Here is a 23,872-nt window from a genome sequence, read left to right as displayed (position 1 = left end):
GCTCAGCTACAGGGTCATCCCCTACCGAGAGCCAGGCTACAGGGTCATCCCCTACTGAGAGCTCAGCTACAGGGTCATCCCCTACCGAGAGCCCGGCTACAGGGACACCCCCTACTGAGAGCCAGACTACAGGGTCATCCCCAACTGGGAGCCAAGCTACAGGGACACCCCCTACTGAGAGCCAGGCTACAGGGTCACCCCCTACTGAGAGCCAGACTACAGGGTCATCCCCAACTGGGAGCCAAGCTACAGGGACACCCCCTACTGAGAGCCAGGCTACAGGGTCACCCCCTACTGAGAGCCAAGCTACAGGGTCAACCCCAACTGAGAGCCAAGCTACAGGGTCAACCCCAACTGGGAGCCAAGCTACAGGGTCAACCCCAACTGGGAGCCAAGCTACAGGGTCAACCCCAACTGGGAGCCAAGCTACAGGGTCAACCTCAACTGGGAGCCAAGCTACAGGGTCACCCCCTACTGAGAGCCAGGCTACAGGGTCACCCCCTGTCAGAAGCCAATCTACAGGGTTACCCTTTTCTACAAGATGGCCTTCAGCGTCATCTCCTTGTACATGTCGGTCCTCAACTTCACCCCCTTCTGTGAATCGATCTTCGGTGTCACCCCCTTCTGCAAGTTGCCTGTCAGTTGCACCTATTTCTACAAAACAGACAAAAGCTTCATGTGACGCACCAGGTAAGATGACTCTAACAGGTCCCATTTCATTCCTAATTACCCTTGTCGGTGCTTCTTCCAGTGCGGCACCATTTCGGTTTTACGTCCATAAAGGGTTCATTTTGGTGCCTTTTTTTAAAAGCTATTTCACTGTGGGACACAGCACCTTGGGTATAGGTAACAGGTAGACAAATGTGTAGTCCGCCAACTCTTCCGATAGTAGATAAAATGTAACTTTTAATAGATATCATAAAAATGACCAAATCATGAAGATTACAACTGAAAGAATAAAGACAAAAAAAAGAAAAACCCCTAAAAAAACGCCAACGCGTTTTGGAACACCATTGTTCCTTTTACAAAGCTTTGAAAAAGCATTGGCGTTTTTTTAGGGGTTTTTCTTTTTTTCGTCTTTGTTCTTTCAGTTGTAATCTTCATGATTTGGTCATTTTTATGATATCTATTAAAAGTTACATTTTATCTACTATCGGAAGAGTTGGCGGACTACACATTTGTCTACATGTTACATATTCCCAGCACTTTTGGAGTGAAGTACAAGCCGTGCACCCCGAAGAGATCTTTTCAGCATTAGAGGTGAGCAGGAAAAAACTTAGATTTTTTATACCTTGGGTATAGACCTGTCCACTAGGAGACGGACACTAGGGAAAAGTAAAGCTGTCGGCTCCACCTCATGGTCTACACCTTCTCACAGGGCACTAATCCAGTCTAACACTAGTGTCTTAGAAAGCCGTCACCACCTGACTCAGGGCTTTCTGTCTTACACTGTTGTTATTTTCACTTTCAGGTGCAGGGGGGGTCTTCAGCGTATACGCCACGCTAGTTGGACCCCCTGGGGGTGTAGCACTCTCCTTGAGCACTTCACCAATCATATGGTCCCCAGCCAATCCTTGCTGTGTCGGTGGCCAGTTATTCCAACTTAAGACTCTGAACCAGACCCGGATGTTTCATCAGATACCGCCATGTTTTACTCGTGCTCCCGAACCTATCTGCTCACTCTGCAATTAATTTCAGCCAGACATGGAGCCTCCTGGCCTCTCTCCAGTTCATCCTCCCCGTATTGGGCAGCCTCCCTCACCTCTGCCATGGTTTGCTTACCAGTCTTAGGGTGCATGCACACTACGTAACGCCGGGCGTGTATGAGAGCCGTACACGCCGGCATTACGGCAGACTGCCGAACACTTCCCATTCACTTCAATGGGAGCGCTCGTAACAGCGGCGTTTACGAGCACTCCCATTGAAGTGAATGGGAAGTGTTCGGCAGTCTGCTGTAATGCCGGCGTGTACGGCTCTCATACACGCCCGGCGTTACGTAGTGTGCATGCACCCTTAGCCAGTCAATGCTGGAAACTTGGAATGGCTGTTTTTCCCAGATCGCTGCTCAGCCGGCGGCTTCTAGGGATCTCCTTGGACACCCTCATAGTTCTCGTCCCAGCTCCTACCAAAGGACCAGGAAGTCTTCTTACAGTTCACAGTCGTCCTTCTCTTCCTCTGGGCACTCCCCAGATGGGGCTTCAACTCGCAACTTCACTCCGACAGGCGGATCTCTGCCTCCCCCTGCTCAGTCTTCTTCCCTGGGGACGCCTCTGACTCCGACTCGGAGCATGAGCTAAACTTATCTATATCTGCTACGCAGTAGACATGCCCTACAGATCTCTGGGGACCTGGACCAGTCCTCTCAAGTGGACGTCTCCTTTCTCTATTGGGTGTTTGATCACATCTTGAGGGCATGGTGGCTTCTCCCTGGACCATCTTCTGTTTTCTTCTGGAAGTCGGGCGTCCATTCCCTCCATGGACCCATGGGTCCTCAAGTGGAAGGTTAACTCAGGGACAGTTCTGCCAGGTTATTCTGTGACACGTCTCTAACGTCCCCTGGCTGGCAATGAGGATCATCCAAGGTGAAGGAAGCAAGTTGCACCAGTGACGCAGATGGTTAGCGCTTGGTACTTATATTTCAGTAACTAGTAAGCGCAGCCTTTCCATTTGTCCCTTCCTATCATTTAGAGCCTCCTGCGGTGGTTCCCGTGATAGCTAGGCTCTCCCAGGCTTCTATTCACCTCCCTCAGTGATCCCTCGGGATGAGTACATATCTGTTGTATTATTTGCAACGCAGTACTGATACAGTGCTTTGCCCTAGCGCCGGTTGTCTTATGCTGCAGGAAGGTGGCTCCCCTCGCCAGGGTGGCCTTCGTAGTGGCTGGTTTCTCCTGGCGGCCTTCCTTCGATGCCTCTTGGGTCAGCAAGGCCTGTATTTCCTGGACCAAATGGCTTTAGTCAAGCCTCCCTGATGCAGCTGTACATCCAGGCCCACCAGCTGCCCTTCTCTGAAATCCTGAACACTTCCAAATTCTTGGCAATGCCTCCAGAGCTGCTAAGGCAGACAGGCGTCAACACAGTGGCCTATTCAGCATACCGTTTGGATTTGTTTTTGGAAAACTGTGTCCGCCTCCAGGAAGGCGGTTATGGCCCTTCTCCCTCTCCAATTTGAACAGGACTGAATTTTTTTTATTAAGGACCTGAAGAGGCTTATCCATGCGGCCATAAGGGGAATAGATTCTTCCTCCCTCCGAGACGTTCTAAGCACCAGCTGTTCTCCTGTCCCAGGAAGCCTTCTTTCAAGCTCAGACCTGCCTGGCGGTCCTGCATCAAATCGTCTAGGCCTTCCTCTTCTAGCTCTCCTCGGCATAAAGGTTTTCCCCCACTCTGGGCCTCTCAGGTGGTAGGACGTCTGGGTCCTGGGCCTGAGAGGTGGCGTCGTCGGCTACTCCAGCTTTTGCCAGAGCTTCTTTGTCAACCCAGGCTGCCTCCGGCGGTAGCGAGTCAGCATCCCCGCTTCCAAGGGTACCCGGGGTTAATACTCCTAACTGTTCTACATCCCTGAGGAGAACGGCCCCCTTCATCCCATCATGGTCCTGTAAGGGCTCAACAGGTTCGTCCATGTCTGCAGTCTGTGGTTGTATATTTGGAAATGGGCGAATTATTTGTCCATCTACATCATCGTGCTGCGCCTTCACCGTTTTCTGTGTTTTGCGGTGGACCCGCATCTTTTCAAGTTGTTACTCTCCCCTTTGGGCTGCCCTCTGGTATTTACTTAGGTGATGGCGTCTGTCATGGCCATCCTCCGCTCCAGAGGTGTTGTCGTGTTCCTTACTTGGACGACCCCCTGGTGAGGACACTCTGACCATCTTGTGGATCACCTTTGGTCTTGCATCGCCGGTTCCACTGGCTCATCAATGAAGAAAAGTCTTGTCTCATGCCGTCTAGTACATGGAATCCGGGACATGATCTTTGACACGCTCCAGGGTGTGGTTCTCATACCGGAGGCCAAGATCTTGAGGTCTGCTGTTTCCCACCTTCGGAGGTGCTCCCCTTGTTCTCTTCGTTTTGGCATGTGGGTCATGATGACTTTGAACTTCTAAGCTGTCCCTTCCAGATACTCTCTCGTCCTCTCCACTTGACATTTCTGACACTCTGCGACAGATCTCTGGCCGCCTTGACTGCCTAATTCTCTTTCTTCCACGTTTTCTCTGACAGGATTTGGCGTATCTCCTTGCCAGAAACTTCCCAGGGAGGTCCTTCTTCCCTTCTGTTGAAGGGTGATTCCTTCTGCTGCCAGTCTCCACGGCTGGAGAGTGGTCTTCGGGGCCTTGACTGTTCAGGGCCTATGGTCCAGCCTGAGTCCTCCCTCCGTTCAACCTGCTGAAACCCGGGGCTATCTTATTTGGCCTGTCTCATTGGATCTCTCTTCTCCAAGGATGCCAGTTCTCAGTCCAGTCCGACCACTTGTCCATGATCATTTACTTTAGCCCTCAGCGGGGCTCCAGGAGCCGTGTGGCCTTACTAGCAGCCTTCCAATCTGTTCCTTGGGTAGAGCGCCTTGTTCCAGCTCTTCAGAGTCTACCTTTTGTCTGTTATGGACCAATGGGTGGCAGTCCACTTAAATCGAGAAAAAAATTGCTCCAGGCAAGGGTCGCTTTGTCAGCAAATCTGCCTTCAACTGTGCTTCTCCCGTGATATGACAGTCGTCCGCCCATTCTTTTTTTTTCCTCGTTGGGGTGGTTTTCCTCCTGCCACATCAAGGACTTGGTCTTACTCTCTTTTGGCTTTGTCCCCAGTCATCCGTGTGTGTACTTGCTCTTCTCTGTCTGGGTGGTTTGGGTCTATATTGACCCTTGCTGTCCTTTTCTGATGTTCAGATGCTTTGTTTTTTCTTGAGGACTCTTGCTAGGACCTGCCTCCTTCCAGCTTCCAATGGCCTTGATCTGAGATTGTGAACCTATCAGTTTAAGCCTAGGGCTCGGCCCTTCCGTGTGTCTGCTCTCTCCTCTAGAGCTGTTAGAGCTCCCTGGGCTGTTGGCATCAGGATTCTACTTCCCAGCTCTGAAAAGCTCTCACTGAGCCTCCATCTTCCTTCTCAAATTTTTCACCAGGTCCATTCTGTGGCCTTGGCCGCTACTGGTTTAGGTTGTAAATTTCGGCAAGTGGCTGAGCGCTAAGGGATTGCATGGCTGTGTTATTGCCACCCTCTGGGTCTGCTTTAGGACATTCCAATGTACTGTGTCCCCCAGTGAAATAAGCGAGAAAATGGGATTTTTGTACTCTCCGTAAAATCCTTTTCTCGTTACGTTCTCTAGGGGACACAGATCCTGCCCTTGTTTTTCACAGTTTTTTTTCCTGCCGAGCTGTGTAGGTTCCTTTTCAGGTTGAGGACATGTTGATGGTTGTTGGTTCCATATTCTTTTGTGCTACGGTACAAACTAAGTTCATGCACAGGGCTGGGGCAGGGTATAGCCTGGAGGTGGAGCCAACAGCTTTTCTTTTCTCTAGTGTCGCCTCCTAGTGGCCAGGTCTATACCCAAGGTGCTGGGTCCCCCAGTGAATACATCGAGCAAAGGATTTTATGGTGAGTGCAAAATTTTTTTTTTTTTCCTTTTGAATTGGTGGCCCATACCCGAGACTGGAAATTCTTCTTCATGTTCTGAATTTATAACACTGTAACCCTAAAAACCACAATACAAAAAAGTCACTAATTCCTCCAACACCATAAAGACAATTCTGGAAAGCCTCAAATACAGATTAAAAAAAACCTGTAGCACATAAATCCCAAAGTATGGTCATTTATATATATATATAGTCCTAGGAGCCCTGACAGTGTCATACACTATGTATTATAGATATATATAGTCCTAGGAGTCCTGACGGTGTCATACACTATGTATTATAGATATATATAGTCCTAGGAGTCCTGACGGTGTCATACACTATGTATTATAGATATATATAGTCCTAGGAGTCCTGACGGTGTCATACACTATGTATTATAGATATATATATAGTCCTAGGAGCCCTGACAGTGTCATACACTATGTATTATAGATATATATAGTCCTAGGAGCCCTGACAGTGTCATACACTATGTATTATAGATATATATAGTCCTAGGAGTCCTGACAATGTCATACACTATGTATTATAGATATATATAGTCCTAGGAGCCCTGACAGTGTCATACACTATGTATTATAGATATATATAGTCCTAGGAGTCCTGACAGTGTCATACACTATGTATTATAGATATATATGGTCCTAGGAGCCCTGACAGTGTCATACACTATGTATTATAGATATATATAGTCCTAGGAGCCCTGACAGTGTCATACACTATGTATTATAGATATATATATATAGTCCTAGGAGTCCTGACAGTGTCATACACTATGTATTATAGCTATATATATAGTCCTAGGAGTCCTGACAGTGTCATACACTATGTATTATAGATATATATAGTCCTAGGAGCCCTGACAGTGTCATACACTATGTATTATAGATATATATAGTCCTGGGAGCCCTGACAGTGTCATACACTATGTATTATAGATATATATAGTCCTGGGAGTCCTGACAGTGTCATACACTATGTATTATAGATATATATAGTCCTAGGAGCCCTGACAGTGTCATACACTATGTATTATAGATATATATAGTCCTAGGAGTCCTGACAGTGTCATACACTATGTATTGTAGATATATATAGTCCTAGGAGCCCTGACAGTGTCATACACTATGTATTATAGATATATATAGTCCTAGGAGTCCTGACAGTGTCATACACTATGTATTATAGATATATATAGTCCTAGGAGCCCTGACAGTGTCATACACTATGTATTATAGATATATATAGTCCTAGGAGTCCTGACAGTGTCATACACTATGTATTATACATATATATAGTCCTAGGAGCCCTGACAGTGTCATACACTATATATATTATAGATATATACAGCCCTAGGAGCCCTGACAGTGTCATACACTATGTATTATAGATATATTTAGTCCTAGGAGCCCTGACAGTGTCATACACTATGTATTATAGATATATATAGTCCTAGGAGCCCTGACAGTGTCATACACTATGTATTATAGATATATACAGCCCTAGGAGCCCTGACAGTGTCATACACTATGTATTATACATATATATAGTCCTAGGAGCCCTGACAGTGTCATACACTATGTATTATAGATATATATATATAGTCCTAGGAGTCCTGACAGTGTCATACACTATGTATTATAGATATATATAGTCCTAGGAGCCCTGACAGTGTCATACACTATGTATTATAGATATATATAGTCCTAGGAGCCCTGACAGTGTCATACACTATGTATTATAGATATATACAGCCCTAGGAGCCCTGACAGTGTCATACACTATGTATTATAGATATATATAGTCCTAGGAGTCCTGACAGTGTCATACACTATGTATTATAGATATATACAGTCCTAGGAGCCCTGACAGTGTCATACACTATGTATTATAGATATATATAGTCCTAGGAGTCCTGACAGTGTCATACACTATGTATTATAGATATATATATAGTCCTAGGAGTCCTGACAGTGTCATACACTATGTATTATAGATATATATAGTCCTAGGAGTCCTGACAGTGTCATACACTATGTATTATAGATATATATATATATATAGTCCTAGGAGTCCTGACAGTGTCATACACTATGTATTATAGATATATATAGTCCTAGGAGTCCTGACAGTGTCATACACTATGTATTATACATATATATAGTCCTAGGAGCCCTGACAGTGTCATACACTATGTATTATAGATATATACAGCCCTAGGAGCCCTGACAGTGTCATACACTATGTATTATTGATATATTTAGTCCTAGGAGCCCTGACAGTGTCATACACTATGTATTATAGATATATATAGTCCTAGGAGTCCTGACAGTGTCATACACTATGTATTATAGATATATATAGTCCTAGGAGCCCTGACAGTGTCATACACTATGTATTATAGATATACATAGTCCTAGGAGCCCTGACAGTGTTTTTGGTGTTTCAGAAAAAAATCTTGGCCAAAGTGGGTCTTGGCTGCAGAAAGTTTGGGAATCACTTATATCGAGGCCCAGGTAGACGCCTGACTTTGAGGTTTCTTGCCTCTAATATTTTGGTTCCTGACTTGTTGGTGCAGGAATCTGGGGCATTAGTTCCTTGTTTGTCCCCCTCTCATGTGGCCCCCACTGTCTGAGGACGTCTTCGCTCTCTTCTTCTCAGTGTCTACAGATGTGGTGGAATTGTCATGACCAGGTGGTGGTACAGCCCGGCCGGAGAGCCGCCACCTGCGTGACCCATGCTGCGTTTCTGGTGGGGTGGATGGTCAGGACACTTATTTATCTTGTATCTCTCCTAGTGGCATCAGGGAAGGCCCCTTTTGATAAAGTTTACCATGTAGGCTCCCTCCTCGGCAGTGGTGGATTTGGAATGGTCTATTCGGGTTTCAGGATTGCGGACGGGTTTCCGGTGAGTCTTGTACCAATGACGATGACCGATCCTATTACTTGTGGAGACTTATGTCACATTCTCTCTGCTTTCAGGTGGCCATAAAATACATCTCTAAACACGACGTAGGCGCCTGGGGAACCCTAGTAAGTAGCCTCGTAGCCCTCAGCTGCGCCCTCCACCCTTTCCCTTGGTAACCCACATTAGGGCTGCAGCCTACAAGAGGTCAGGTCTCCGGCATAGCCAGATTACAAGGAGGCACATAGTGTGGGAGCTACATGGTGTACAGTTATTTAGGGTATACTATATACTATTGGGGACTCTGGCATCATTACTTTGGAGGCCGTGTTACTATGAGAGCCCACAAAATTCATCAGCACTTCTGATCCAGTGACCAATAGGGGCAAAACAAAATCGCCCAATGCCCTTAGACTTAGCGAGGTGGGGGGGAGTAAATTATACTTGATATAATCCGAACCATATATAGGATCAGACACCTGTCAGTATAAACCTGGAGATGGTGTATGGTAAGTGCCACAAGTACAAGAACCCCCCCCCACACACACACACACACTCTCTTATTAGAAGGTCTGTATACAATCTATATGTGATCTATAATGCACAAATACATAAAATAATACATTTTATTTCTATAGCTCCAACATACTCTGCAGCGGTGTACATAATGGAGGGTTCAAGTACAGATAAAAAGAGACATTACAAAGAAATAGTCACTTGAGAGCCCTGCTCACAAGAGCTTACAATCTAGGAGGTAGAGGGGATGACACAGGAGGTAGCAGGCGGTGATATAGGAGGGGGCTTAGTGGTGTTTGGGTGGGGGGTTTAATAGTCCATGCGTCTCATCTTCCTCTTGTTTGGTGACAGCTGGACACGTATTGGGCAGCGATCTCCACAGTGGCCTCTTCTTTTCCCAGTAGGATGTAGAGTTTCCTCTTCTCCCAGTCTGGGATGTGGGCAGAGAGTCTTTGGTAGTAGACGGCCCTCACAGCTGAGTATTTGGTGCAGTGTAGCAGGAAGTGGGTCTGGTCTTCTAGGGCCCCCTGGTCACAGTGCTGGCACAGTCTCTTCTCCCGTGGCTTGTACGTCTGCCAGTGTCGCCCCGTCTCTATCTCCAGGTTGTGGGCGCTCAGTCTGTAGTTATATTCTTGTACATAGGAGCAGTATTGTAGCAGTTATATTCTTGTACATAGGAGGTAGTATTATAGTAGTTATATTCTTGTACATAGGAGGTAGTATTATAGTAGTTATATTCTTGTACATAGGAGCAGTATTATAGTAGTTATATTCTTGTACATAGGAGTAGTATTATAGCAGTTATATTCTTGTACATAGGAGTAGTATTATAGTAGTAATATTCTTGTACATAGGAGTAGTATTATAGTAGTTATATTCTTGTACATAGGAGTAGTATTATAGCAGTTATATTCTTGTACATAGGAGTAGTATTATAGTAGTTATATTCTTGTATATAGGAGGTAGTATTATAGTAGTTATATTCTTGTACATAGGGGGCAGTATTATAGTAGTTATATTCTTGTACATAGGAGCAGTATTATAGTAGTTATATTCTTGTACATAGGAGCAGTATTATAGTAGTTATATTCTTGTACATAGGAGGTAGTATTATAGTAGTTATATTCTTGTACATAGGAGCAGTATTATAGTAGTTATATTCTTGTACATAGGAGTAGTATTATAGCAGTTATATTCTTGTACATAGGAGTAGTATTATAGTAGTAATATTCTTGTACATAGGAGTAGTATTATAGCAGTTATATTCTTGTACATAGGAGTAGTATTATAGTAGTAATATTCTTGTACATAGGAGTAGTATTATAGTAGTTATATTCTTGTACATAGGAGTAGTATTATAGCAGTTATATTCTTGTACATAGGAGCAGTATTATGGTAGTTATATTCTTGTACATAGGAGTAGTATTATAGTAGTTATATTCTTGTACATAGGAGGTAGTATTATAGTAGTTATATTCTTGTACATAGGAGTAGTATTATAGTAGTTATATTCTTGTACATAGGAGCAGTATTATGGTAGTTATATTCTTGTACATAGGAGTAGTATTATAGTAGTTATATTCTTGTACATAGGAGGTAGTATTATAGAAGTTATATTCTTGTACATAGGAGTAGTATTATAGTAGTTATATTCTTGTACATAGGAGGTAGTATTATAGAAGTTATATTCTTGTACATAGGAGTAGTATTATAGTAGTTATATTCTTGTACATAGGCGGTAGTATTATGGTAGTTATATTCTTGTACATAGGAGCAGTATTATAGTAGTTATATTCTTGTACATAGGAGTAGTATTATAGCAGTTATATTCTTGTACATAGGAGTAGTATTATAGTAGTTATATTCTTGTACATAGGAGTAGTATTATAGTAGTTATATTCTTGTACATAGGAGGTAGTATTATAGTAGTTATATTCTTGTACATAGGAGCAGTATTATAGTAGTTATATTCTTGTACATAGGAGTAGTATTATAGCAGTTATATTCTTGTACATAGGAGTAGTATTATAGTAGTAATATTCTTGTACATAGGAGTAGTATTATAGTAGTTATATTCTTGTACATAGGAGTAGTATTATAGCAGTTATATTCTTGTACATAGGAGCAGTATTATGGTAGTTATATTCTTGTACATAGGAGTAGTATTATAGTAGTTATATTCTTGTACATAGGAGGTAGTATTATAGAAGTTATATTCTTGTACATAGGAGTAGTATTATAGTAGTTATATTCTTGTACATAGGAGGTAGTATTATAGAAGTTATATTCTTGTACATAGGAGTAGTATTATAGTAGTTATATTCTTGTACATAGGCGGTAGTATTATGGTAGTTATATTCTTGTACATAGGAGTAGTATTATAGTAGTTATATTCTTGTACATAGGAGTAGTATTATAGTAGTTATATTCTTGTACATAGGAGCAGTATTATGGTAGTTATATTCTTGTACATAGGAGGTAGTATTATAGTAGTTATATTCTTGTACATAGGAGTAGTATTATAGTAGTTATATTCTTGTACATAGCAGTAGTATTATAGTAGTTATATTCTTGTACATAGGAGGTAGTATTATAGTAGTTATATTCTTGTACATAGTAGTAGTATTATAGTAGTTATATTCTTGTACATAGGAGGTAGTATTATAGTAGTTATATTCTTGTACATATGAGTAGTATTATAGTAGTTATATTCTTGTACATAGGAGCAGTATTATAGTAGTTATATTCTTGTACATAGGAGTAGTATTATAGTAGTTATATTCTTGTACATAGGAGTAGTATTATAGCAGTTATATTCTTGTACATAGGAGGTAGTATTATAGTAGTTATATTCTTGTACATAGGAGGTAGTATTATAGTAGTTATATTCTTGTACATAGGAGTAGTATTATAGTAGTTATATTCTTGTACATAGGAGTAGTATTATAGTAGTTATATTATTGTACATAGGAGGTAGTATTATAGAAGTTATATTCTTGTACATAGGAGTAGTATTATAGTAGTTATATTCTTGTACATAGGAGGTAGTATTATAGAAGTTATATTCTTGTACATAGGAGTAGTATTATAGTAGTTATATTCTTGTACATAGGAGGTAGTATTATAGTAGTTTTATACTTGTACATAGGAGTAGTATTATAGCAGTTATATTCTTGTACATAGGAGTAGTATTATAGTAGTTATATTCTTGTACATAGGAGGTAGTATTATAGTAGTTATATTCTTGTACATAGGAGGTAGTATTATAGTAGTTATATTCTTGTACATAGGAGGTAGTATTATAGTAGTTTTATACTTGTACATAGTAGTAGTATTATAGTAGTTATATTCTTGTATATAGGAGGTAGTATTATAGTAGTTATATTCTTGTACATAGGGGGCAGTATTATAGTAGTTATATTCTTGTACATAGGAGCAGTATTATAGTAGTTATATTCTTGTACATAGGAGGTAGTATTATAGTAGATATATTCTTGTACATAGGAGGTAGTATTATAGTAGTTTTATACTTGTACATAGTAGTAGTATTATAGTAGTTATATTATTGTACATAGGAGTAGTATTATAGTAGTTATATTCTTCTATATAGGAGGTAGTATTATAGTAGTTATATTCTTGTACATAGGAGCAGTATTATAGTAGTTATATTCTTGTACATAGGAGGTAGTATTATAGTAGTTATATTCTTGTACATAGGATCAGTATTATAGTAGTTATATTCTTGTACGTAGGAGTAGTATTATAGTAGTTATATTCTTGTACATAGGAGTAGTATTATAGTAGTTATATTCTTGTATATAGGAGCAATATTATAGTAGTTATATTCTTGTATATAGGAGTAGTATTATAGTAGTTATATTCTTGTACATAGGAGTAGTATTATAGTAGTTATATTCTTGTACATAGGAGTAGTATTATAGTAGTTATATTCTTGTACATAGGGGTAGTATTATAGTAGTTATATTCTTGTACATAGGAGTAGTATTATAGTAGTTATATTCTTGTACATAGGAGTAGTATTATAGTAGTTATATTCTTGTACATATGAGTAGTATTATAATAGTTATATTCTTGTATATAGGAGCAGTATTATAGTAGTTATATTCTTGTATATAGGAGTAGTATTATAGTAGTTATATTCTTGTACATAGGAGTAGTATTATAGTAGTTATATTCTTGTACATAGGAGTAGTATTATAGTAGTTATATTCTTGTACATAGGAGTAGTATTATAGTAGTTATATTCTTGTACATAGGAGCAGTATTATAGTAGTTATATTCTTGTATATAGGAGCAGTATTATAGTAATTATATTCTTGTATATAGGAGTAGTATTATAGTAGTTATATTCTTGTACATAGGAGTAGTATTATAGTAGTTATATTCTTGTACATAGGAGTAGTATTATAGTAGTTATATTCTTGTACATAGGAGTAGTATTATAGTAGTTATATTCTTGTACATAGGAGCAGTATTATAGTAGTTATATTCTTGTACATAGGAGCAGTATTATAGTAGTTATATTCTTGTACATAGGAGGTAGTATTATAGTAGTTATATTCTTGTACATAGGAGCAGTATTATAGTAGTTATATTCTTGTACATAGGAGTAGTATTATAGCAGTTATATTCTTGTACATAGGAGTAGTATTATAGTAGTAATATTCTTGTACATAGGAGTAGTATTATAGCAGTTATATTCTTGTACATAGGAGTAGTATTATAGTAGTAATATTCTTGTACATAGGAGTAGTATTATAGTAGTTATATTCTTGTACATAGGAGTAGTATTATAGCAGTTATATTCTTGTACATAGGAGCAGTATTATGGTAGTTATATTCTTGTACATAGGAGTAGTATTATAGTAGTTATATTCTTGTACATAGGAGGTAGTATTATAGTAGTTATATTCTTGTACATAGGAGTAGTATTATAGTAGTTATATTCTTGTACATAGGAGCAGTATTATGGTAGTTATATTCTTGTACATAGGAGTAGTATTATAGTAGTTATATTCTTGTACATAGGAGGTAGTATTATAGAAGTTATATTCTTGTACATAGGAGTAGTATTATAGTAGTTATATTCTTGTACATAGGAGGTAGTATTATAGAAGTTATATTCTTGTACATAGGAGTAGTATTATAGTAGTTATATTCTTGTACATAGGCGGTAGTATTATGGTAGTTATATTCTTGTACATAGGAGCAGTATTATAGTAGTTATATTCTTGTACATAGGAGTAGTATTATAGCAGTTATATTCTTGTACATAGGAGTAGTATTATAGTAGTTATATTCTTGTACATAGGAGTAGTATTATAGTAGTTATATTCTTGTACATAGGAGGTAGTATTATAGTAGTTATATTCTTGTACATAGGAGCAGTATTATAGTAGTTATATTCTTGTACATAGGAGTAGTATTATAGCAGTTATATTCTTGTACATAGGAGTAGTATTATAGTAGTAATATTCTTGTACATAGGAGTAGTATTATAGTAGTTATATTCTTGTACATAGGAGTAGTATTATAGCAGTTATATTCTTGTACATAGGAGCAGTATTATGGTAGTTATATTCTTGTACATAGGAGTAGTATTATAGTAGTTATATTCTTGTACATAGGAGGTAGTATTATAGAAGTTATATTCTTGTACATAGGAGTAGTATTATAGTAGTTATATTCTTGTACATAGGAGGTAGTATTATAGAAGTTATATTCTTGTACATAGGAGTAGTATTATAGTAGTTATATTCTTGTACATAGGCGGTAGTATTATGGTAGTTATATTCTTGTACATAGGAGTAGTATTATAGTAGTTATATTCTTGTACATAGGAGTAGTATTATAGTAGTTATATTCTTGTACATAGGAGCAGTATTATGGTAGTTATATTCTTGTACATAGGAGGTAGTATTATAGTAGTTATATTCTTGTACATAGGAGTAGTATTATAGTAGTTATATTCTTGTACATAGCAGTAGTATTATAGTAGTTATATTCTTGTACATAGGAGGTAGTATTATAGTAGTTATATTCTTGTACATAGTAGTAGTATTATAGTAGTTATATTCTTGTACATAGGAGGTAGTATTATAGTAGTTATATTCTTGTACATATGAGTAGTATTATAGTAGTTATATTCTTGTACATAGGAGCAGTATTATAGTAGTTATATTCTTGTACATAGGAGTAGTATTATAGTAGTTATATTCTTGTACATAGGAGTAGTATTATAGCAGTTATATTCTTGTACATAGGAGGTAGTATTATAGTAGTTATATTCTTGTACATAGGAGGTAGTATTATAGTAGTTATATTCTTGTACATAGGAGTAGTATTATAGTAGTTATATTCTTGTACATAGGAGTAGTATTATAGTAGTTATATTATTGTACATAGGAGGTAGTATTATAGAAGTTATATTCTTGTACATAGGAGTAGTATTATAGTAGTTATATTCTTGTACATAGGAGGTAGTATTATAGAAGTTATATTCTTGTACATAGGAGTAGTATTATAGTAGTTATATTCTTGTACATAGGAGGTAGTATTATAGTAGTTTTATACTTGTACATAGGAGTAGTATTATAGCAGTTATATTCTTGTACATAGGAGTAGTATTATAGTAGTTATATTCTTGTACATAGGAGGTAGTATTATAGTAGTTATATTCTTGTACATAGGAGGTAGTATTATAGTAGTTATATTCTTGTACATAGGAGGTAGTGTTATAGTAGTTTTATACTTGTACATAGTAGTAGTATTATAGTAGTTATATTCTTGTATATAGGAGGTAGTATTATAGTAGTTATATTCTTGTACATAGGGGGCAGTATTATAGTAGTTATATTCTTGTACATAGGAGCAGTATTATAGTAGTTATATTCTTGTACATAGGAGGTAGTATTATAGTAGTTATATTCTTGTACATAGGAGGTAGTATTATAGTAGTTTTATACTTGTACATAGTAGTAGTATTATAGTAGTTATATTATTGTACATAGGAGTAGTATTATAGTAGTTATATTCTTCTATATAGGAGGTAGTATTATAGTAGTTATATTCTTGTACATAGGAGCAGTATTATAGTAGTTATATTCTTGTACATAGGAGGTAGTATTATAGTAGTTATATTCTTGTACATAGGATCAGTATTATAGTAGTTATATTCTTGTACATAGGAGTAGTATTATAGTAGTTATATTCTTGTACATAGGAGTAGTATTATAGTAGTTATATTCTTGTATATAGGAGCAATATTATAGTAGTTATATTCTTGTATATAGGAGTAGTATTATAGTAGTTATATTCTTGTACATAGGAGTAGTATTATAGTAGTTATATTCTTGTACATAGGAGTAGTATTATAGTAGTTATATTCTTGTACATAGGGGTAGTATTATAGTAGTTATATTCTTGTACATAGGAGTAGTATTATAGTAGTTATATTCTTGTACATAGGAGTAGTATTATAGTAGTTATATTCTTGTACATATGAGTAGTATTATAATAGTTATATTCTTGTATATAGGAGCAGTATTATAGTAGTTATATTCTTGTATATAGGAGTAGTATTATAGTAGTTATATTCTTGTACATAGGAGTAGTATTATAGTAGTTATATTCTTGTACATAGGAGTAGTATTATAGTAGTTATATTCTTGTACATAGGAGTAGTATTATAGTAGTTATATTCTTGTACATAGGAGCAGTATTATAGTAGTTATATTCTTGTATATAGGAGCAGTATTATAGTAATTATATTCTTGTATATAGGAGCAGTATTATAGTAGTTCTATTCTTGCATGTAAGGGGCAGTATTATAGTAGTTATATTCTTGTACATAGTAGTAGTATTATAGTAGTTATATTCTTGTACATAGGAGCAGTATTATAGTAGTTATATTCTTGTACATAGGAGTAGTATTATAGTAGTTATATTCTTGTACATAGGAGTAGTATTATAGTAGTTATATTCTTGTACATAGGAGTAGTATTATAGTAGTTCTATTCTTGCATGGGAGGGGCAGTATTATAGTAGTTATATTCTTGTACATAGGAGGTAGTATTATAGTAGTTATATTCTTGTACATAGGATCAGTATTATAGTAGTTATATTCTTGTACATAGGAGCAGTATTATAGTAGTTATATTCTTGTATATAGGAGCAGTATTATAGTAATTATATTCTTGTATATAGGAGCAGTATTATAGTAGTTCTATTCTTGCATGTAAGGGGCAGTATTATAGTAGTTATATTCTTGTTCATAGTAGTAGTATTATAGTAGTTATATTCTTGTACATAGGAGCAGTATTATAGTAGTTATATTCTTGTACATAGGAGTAGTATTATAGTAGTTATATTCTTGTACATAGGAGTAGTATTATAGTAGTTATATTCTTGTACATAGGAGTAGTATTATAGTAGTTATATTCTTGTACATAGGAGGTAGTATTATAGTAGATATATTCTTGTATATAGGAGTAGTATTATAGTAGTTCTATTCTTGCATGGGAGGGGCAGTATTATAGTAGTTATATTCTTGTACATAGGAGGTAGTATTATAGTAGTTATATTCTTGTACATAGGATCAGTATTATAGTAGTTATATTCTTGTACATAGGAGTAGTATTATAGTAGTTATATTCTTGTACATAGGAGTAGTATTATAGTAGATATATTCTTGTATATAGGAGTAGTATTATAGTAGTTCTATTCTTGCATGGGAGGGGCAGTATTATAGTAGTTATATTCTTGTACATAGGAGGTAGTATTATAGTAGTTATATTCTTGTACATAGGATCAGTATTATAGTAGTTATATTCTTGTACATAGGAGTAGTATTATAGTAGTTATATTCTTGTACATAGGAGTAGTATTATAGTAGTTATATTCTTGTACATAGGAGTAGTATTATAGTAGTTATATTCTTGTACATAGGAGTAGTATTATAGTAGTTATATTCTTGTATATAGGAGCAGTATTATAGTAGTTATATTCTTTTAGAAAAAATAGCGGTTTTTGGTTTTATTTTCACATTTTTCTATCTTTTTCTCACTATGTTCTGTTGTTAAACCTCTAAATGTATTCACCCACTTGGGGTGAGTCCTTTTAAAAGTATGAAATAAAGTTTTTTTTTTTGAGTTTTAACCTCCTCTGAGCTGCAGATCCTTCAAACTTTGTTTGAATCCTTTTTGGAATTTTTTCTCATAGTTATATTCTTGTATATAGGAGTAGTATTATAGTAGTTATATTCTTGTACATAGGAGTAGTATTATAGTAGTTATATTCTTGTACATAGGAGTAGTATTATAGTAGTTATATTCTTGTACATAGGAGTAGTATTATAGTAGTTATATTCTTGTACATAGGAGTAGTATTATAGTAGTTATATTCTTGTACATAGGAGTAGTATTATAGTAGTTATATTCTTGTACATAGGAGTAGTATTATAGTAGTTATATTCTTGTACATAGGAGTAGTATTATAGTAGTTATATTCTTGTATATAGGAGCAGTATTATAGTAGTTATATTCTTGTATATAGGAGCAGTATTATAGTAGTTCTATTCTTGCATGTAAGGGGCAGTATTATAGTAGTTATATTCTTGTACATAGGAGCAGTATTATAGTAGTTCTATTCTTGTACATAGGAGGTAGTATTATAGTAGTTATATTCTTGTACATAGGATCAGTATTATAGTAGTTATATTCTTGTACATAGGAGTAGTATTATAGTAGTTATATTCTTGTACATAGGAGTAGTATTATAGTAGTTATATTCTTGTATATAGGAGCAGTATTATAGTAGTTATATTCTTGTACATAGGAGCAGTATTATAGTAGTTATATTCTTGTACATAGGAGTAGTATTATAGTAGTTATGTTCTTGTACATAGGAGCAGTATTATAGTAGTTATATTCTTGTATATAGGAGTAGTATTATAGTAGTTATATTCTTGTACATAGGAGGTAGTATTATAGTAGTTATATTCTTGTATATAGGAGTAGTATTATAGTAGTTATATTCTTGTATATAGGAGGTAGTATTATAGTAGTTATATTCTTGTACATAGGAGGTAGTATTATAGTAGTTATATTCTTGTACATAGGAGCAGTATTATAGTAGTTATATTCTTGTACATAGGAGGTAGTATTATAGTAGTTATATTCTTGTACATAGGAGGTAGTATTATAGTAGTTATATTCTTGTACATAGGAGTAGTATTATAGTAGTTATATTCTTGTACATAGGAGTAGTATTATAGTAGTTATATTCTTGTACATAGGAGCAGTATTATAGTAGTTATTTTCTTGTACATAGGAGCAGTATTATAGTAGTTATATTCTTGTACATAGAAGCAGTATTATAGTAGTTATATTCTTGTACATAGGAGTAGTATTATAGTAGTTATATTCTTGTACATAGGGGGTAGTATTATAGTAGTTATATTCTTGTACATAGGAGGTAGTATTATAGTAGTTATATTCTTGTACATAGGAGTAGTATTATAGTAGTTATATTCTTGTACATAGGAGTAGTATTATCGCAGTTATATTCTTGTATATAGGAGGCAGTATTATAGTAGTTATATTCTTGTACATAGGAGTAGTATTATAGTAGTTATATTCTTGTATATAGGAGGCAGTATTATAGTAGTTATATTCTTGTACATAGGAGGTAGTATTATAGTAGTTATATTCTTGTATATAGGGGTAGTATTATAGTAGTTATATTCTTGTACATAGGAGTAGTGTTATAGTAGTTATATTCTTGTACATAGGGGGTAGTATTATAGTAGTTATATTCTTGTATATAGGAGCAGTATTATAGTAGTTATATTCTTGTACATAGGAGTAGTATTATAGTAGTTATATTCTTGTACATAGGAGGTAGTATTATAGTAGTTATATTCTTGTACATAGGAGGTAGTATTATAGTAGTTCTATTCTTGTATATAGGAGTAGTATTATAGTAGTTATATTCTTGTACATAGGAGTAGTATTATAGTAGTTATATTCTTGCATGTAAGGGGCAGTATTATAGCAGTTATATTCTTGTGCGTAGTTGTGGTGACATCATCAGTGGTCCTTTAGCCACTTACCTGTCCTGTGTGATACAGAGCCCGCCTGACCATGTGAGTAATACGGTGAGTGATGAGATCCTTACACTTGTCACCCACTACACTGTGTGCACATACATGGAAAGCACAACGTGGAGGCACAGAATGGTGGTATACGGGGTACAATGTGATGGTAAGCAGAGCACAGAGTTTTGGCAATCAGGAGGCAGAGATGTCACAGGGGGCACATGGTGTCACTCATGGGAAGGTGATGACTGATGAAGAGAGGAAAGTGATTGTAGATCTACCTAAGAACCTGCCAGCGTCAGAGAAGAGATCCCCTTCCTCCTCGTCATCACTCCTGGCACTGCCACTAGTCTTTCTATAGCCATGATTGATTGCAGTCATGGGCACATCATGGTGGGTGAGCAGAGGAGCGTTAACCATCTATTGTGTGTTTGAGCAGCGCTCTCCTGAGGGTGCAGATGGGTGCACCGAACCCCTGTAGACCGCTTCAGTGTATACATGAATGGACGGCGCTGGGGATTGTTTTCTGAGCTTCCTTATTTAATATACTGTAGATATACAAGTTGTCGTCATGACCTCGAATTCTGGCAACATTTCGGGCTTAGTAGCCCTTCCTCAGACCAGGAGACGTGAGTTGCCAGTGGTGAGATATGGGTAGAAAAACTGGGTCCATGAGAGGGGTCCATGGTAGAGACCCAGAAATTGCAGGTGCAGGGCTTTGGCGTCAGTCTGATCCCTTCTCCGTCTTTGGGACAGCTTGTATATTTATGCAGCTTTAGCAGATATGTAAAGTCCTGGAGACCGTCCCCGGTGCTGTCCATTCTCCCTGTATATAACCACGGCAGTGCCAGGAGTGGGTCGGCTTGTGGACTGTATTATGGGCTATGAAGAGAACGATGGGCTCCAGCTGCACCTTGCTCAGCGCCTTCTTTGTTTGCCCCTTTTAGAACGGATTGAACGTTCCCCTGGAGATTGAAATACTCCAACGTGTCGGTGACTTTGAAGAGGTCATAAAACTTATTGACTGGTGTGAGCAAGAAGATGTCTTTCTTATCATCATGGAACGGCCAGGGCTGATGAAGGATTTGTACGAATTGATGAAGGAAAGGGGGCCACTAGACGAGGACACGGCCCGAGGCTTCTTCCGGCAGGTGATCGTGGCTGTCGAGCACTGTTTCAACTGTGGGGTGTCGCACCAGGATGTAAAAAGCGAAAACATGTTGGTGGACCCGAGCAGAGGCACCCTGAAGCTGATTGACTTTGGCTCCGCTATACTAGTGAAGAGCAGCGAATACTCCAAATTTGAAGGTACGTCTAATAGTAGAGAAGTCCGGCTACCACCCTGAGGCGCCATCATAACAGCACGTGGAGATACTAAGAGGGGCAGGTGTGGCGGGGTCATATATGTGAGATGGGTGTGAGGCAGCTGGAGCCAAATATTGCCCATAGTCGGGGAAGGATGATATTACAGGCTCAAGGGAGATTTGGCTGCTGCGTGGGCACCTAGTGCCAGGATATTGCAGATGTGCCCGCACAGTTAGGTCTCACTATAAGGGGGTCCTGGTCCCACTACACATACAAGTTGCTGAATTGTCATAGAGGCTGGCACACATACACACCCGTAACTGGGAAGATATATGGTCCACACTCCAACTCCAGGAGCGCTTATGCCCCCCACCCTAAATCCAAAGGCATTAATATGCTAGCACCCCCCTCAATAGATTTCACTCTTCTTTGAAGGTTTCTACAAGATTTCAGAGTTACCTGTGTGAATTTTTTCTCCAGAATAACATTTGGGAACTCAAATCCTGATGTTGGACATTAAAGGGGTTCTCCAGGGAGACTGAATACTTATTTCTTCCAGGATTTTAGGCAGCCCCCTGGGTCACATGATCAGGTCCAGCCCCCGGCACCCAAGTTGCTGCGCCTCCTTCCATCTATCTGGGGGGGGGGGGGGGGTCTGGCTTTATTTTTTTAATGTAGATTGTGAGCCCCTCCCCCCACATAGAGCTCACAATGTACATTTTCTATCAGTATGTCTTTTTGGAATATGGGATGGAAATCCATGCAAACGCGGGGAGAACATACAAGCTCCTTGCAGATGGTTTCATGCCCTTGGCGGGATTTGAACACCAGGACTCCAGCGCTGCAGTACTAACCACTGAGCCACCATGTGACTCTGGCTTTTTTTATAGTCTGCATAGCACAGGTAGGGAGAGACTTGGAGATGGGCTGATGCTTCAGATGACCTAAGGTTGGAATGATCCGGGCTCCCCTGGGTTGGTGCTCCAGAAGAAGTATTTACAGCCTCCTTGGAGAGCCCCTTTAAGAGTACCCGGCTCGCCATCTCTGTTCTATTGCATGTGGTCCTCAGCCATGCCTTTGTGGCCCAGGTCAACTTGTGAAAACATCCAAGACATCTGGAATGAAAGCATAAAGATGGGTAAGGTAAGTGCAAGGAGGTGATCCCTGACCTCGGCCTCATCCAACACCTTTGTATGAACTAGAGCAGAGATTGGCCGTCTCACCCTTAGGGGGAGTTCACACGGAGTTACGTGCCGCAAGATTTGGCACATAGACGCCGCGGGACCCTTTGCATGCCGTACACGCTCCCATTGAGTTCAATGGGAGCGGGGATCGTATGCGCCGCGCTAGTTTGCGGACGTGCATTTATTCACGGCCGCAAACTAGCGCAGCGCATACGATCCCCGCTCCCGTTGAAATGAATGGGAGCGTGTACGGAACGCGAAGGGTCACACGGCGTACACGTGCCAAATCTTGTGGGACGTAACTCCGTGTGAACCCGGCCTTAGGGTTGGTTCACGTTCACACGACTTCCTAATGGATTCCCCCTAAGAGTCGGAGGCTCTCCAGGCGGGGTGTTGGCGCCTTCACTGCTCTCTTGCTGTACCTCACCCTTTTGCTTTTGTTTTTAGGCACGTTGGATTATAGACCCCCGGAGTGGATCAAATACCACAAGTACGAGGTCAGGTCGGCCACTGTGTGGAGTCTGGGGATCCTGCTCTACGACATGGTCTGCATGAGACTTCCCTTCAAGCGAGATGAGGACATTTTAGCTGCTCATCTAATCTTTAAGAGAAAAGTTTCTCCCCGTAAGTAGAAGGTTGTGGTGAGCGGGCGAGGTCGGGACGTGTGTGCGGAGACGGCTTGTAACGCTTCTCTTACTCCTTGCAGAGTGCCAGGATATTATCCGATGGTGCCTGTCCGTGTACCCGTCTAATCGCCCGAGTCTGACTCAAATACTAAACCATCCTTGGATGACCAAGAAGTCGGCGGCAACCGCTGCAGATGGCGAACAACCAGGCACAAGGAACGAGAGTCTGTAGATGAGCACATGGAGGGTGTACAGCTGCCAGCACCCCTGGGGGGCGCCAGTGTTCATGCTGCCATAGTTAACCCTTTCTGCTCAGCCTGTTATTGCATTTATCAAGTTGGAATAAGGCAATAGGACTGATTATTGACAACCTGTTGTTGTCAGATTTGAGAGCAGCTTTGTGTTATGTGAGGGGGTGTAGTGGGGTGACGGACGTGATGATTTCATCAATGTGTCACCGTCAGTGTGAAGTTGTTTTAGATAGAGTACCAAATATCTATGATCTGCCGCAAGCTCCACCCACCACCGGTTAGGTCCCTTCTGTCCAATCAGTAGACGGCACACTATACGCCCTGCCGCAGGCTCCACCCACC

General features: G+C 38.8%; 1 protein-coding gene across 1 annotated transcript; it reads left to right on the top strand.

Annotated features, from left to right (window-relative positions):
• Positions 1-3,782: 3,782 nt before the first annotated feature.
• On the top strand, positions 3,783-23,511 carry LOC142187431 (serine/threonine-protein kinase pim-3-like). The gene is made up of 8 exons (XM_075261607.1): positions 3,783-3,850; positions 4,219-4,319; positions 4,439-4,551; positions 8,290-8,535; positions 8,610-8,660; positions 21,112-21,472; positions 23,101-23,277; positions 23,360-23,511. Exons 1-8 carry the CDS (start codon positions 3,783-3,785, stop codon positions 23,509-23,511), a joined length of 1,269 nt encoding a protein of 422 aa, XP_075117708.1.
• Positions 23,512-23,872: the final 361 nt, after the last annotated feature.

This window comes from Leptodactylus fuscus, unplaced genomic scaffold, assembly GCF_031893055.1.
Source record: "Leptodactylus fuscus isolate aLepFus1 unplaced genomic scaffold, aLepFus1.hap2 HAP2_SCAFFOLD_237, whole genome shotgun sequence".
NCBI classification, from domain to species: Eukaryota; Metazoa; Chordata; class Amphibia; order Anura; family Leptodactylidae; genus Leptodactylus; species Leptodactylus fuscus.
The sequence above is the reverse complement of the archived record's forward strand: the minus strand, read 5'-3'. Positions and strand labels throughout refer to the sequence as shown.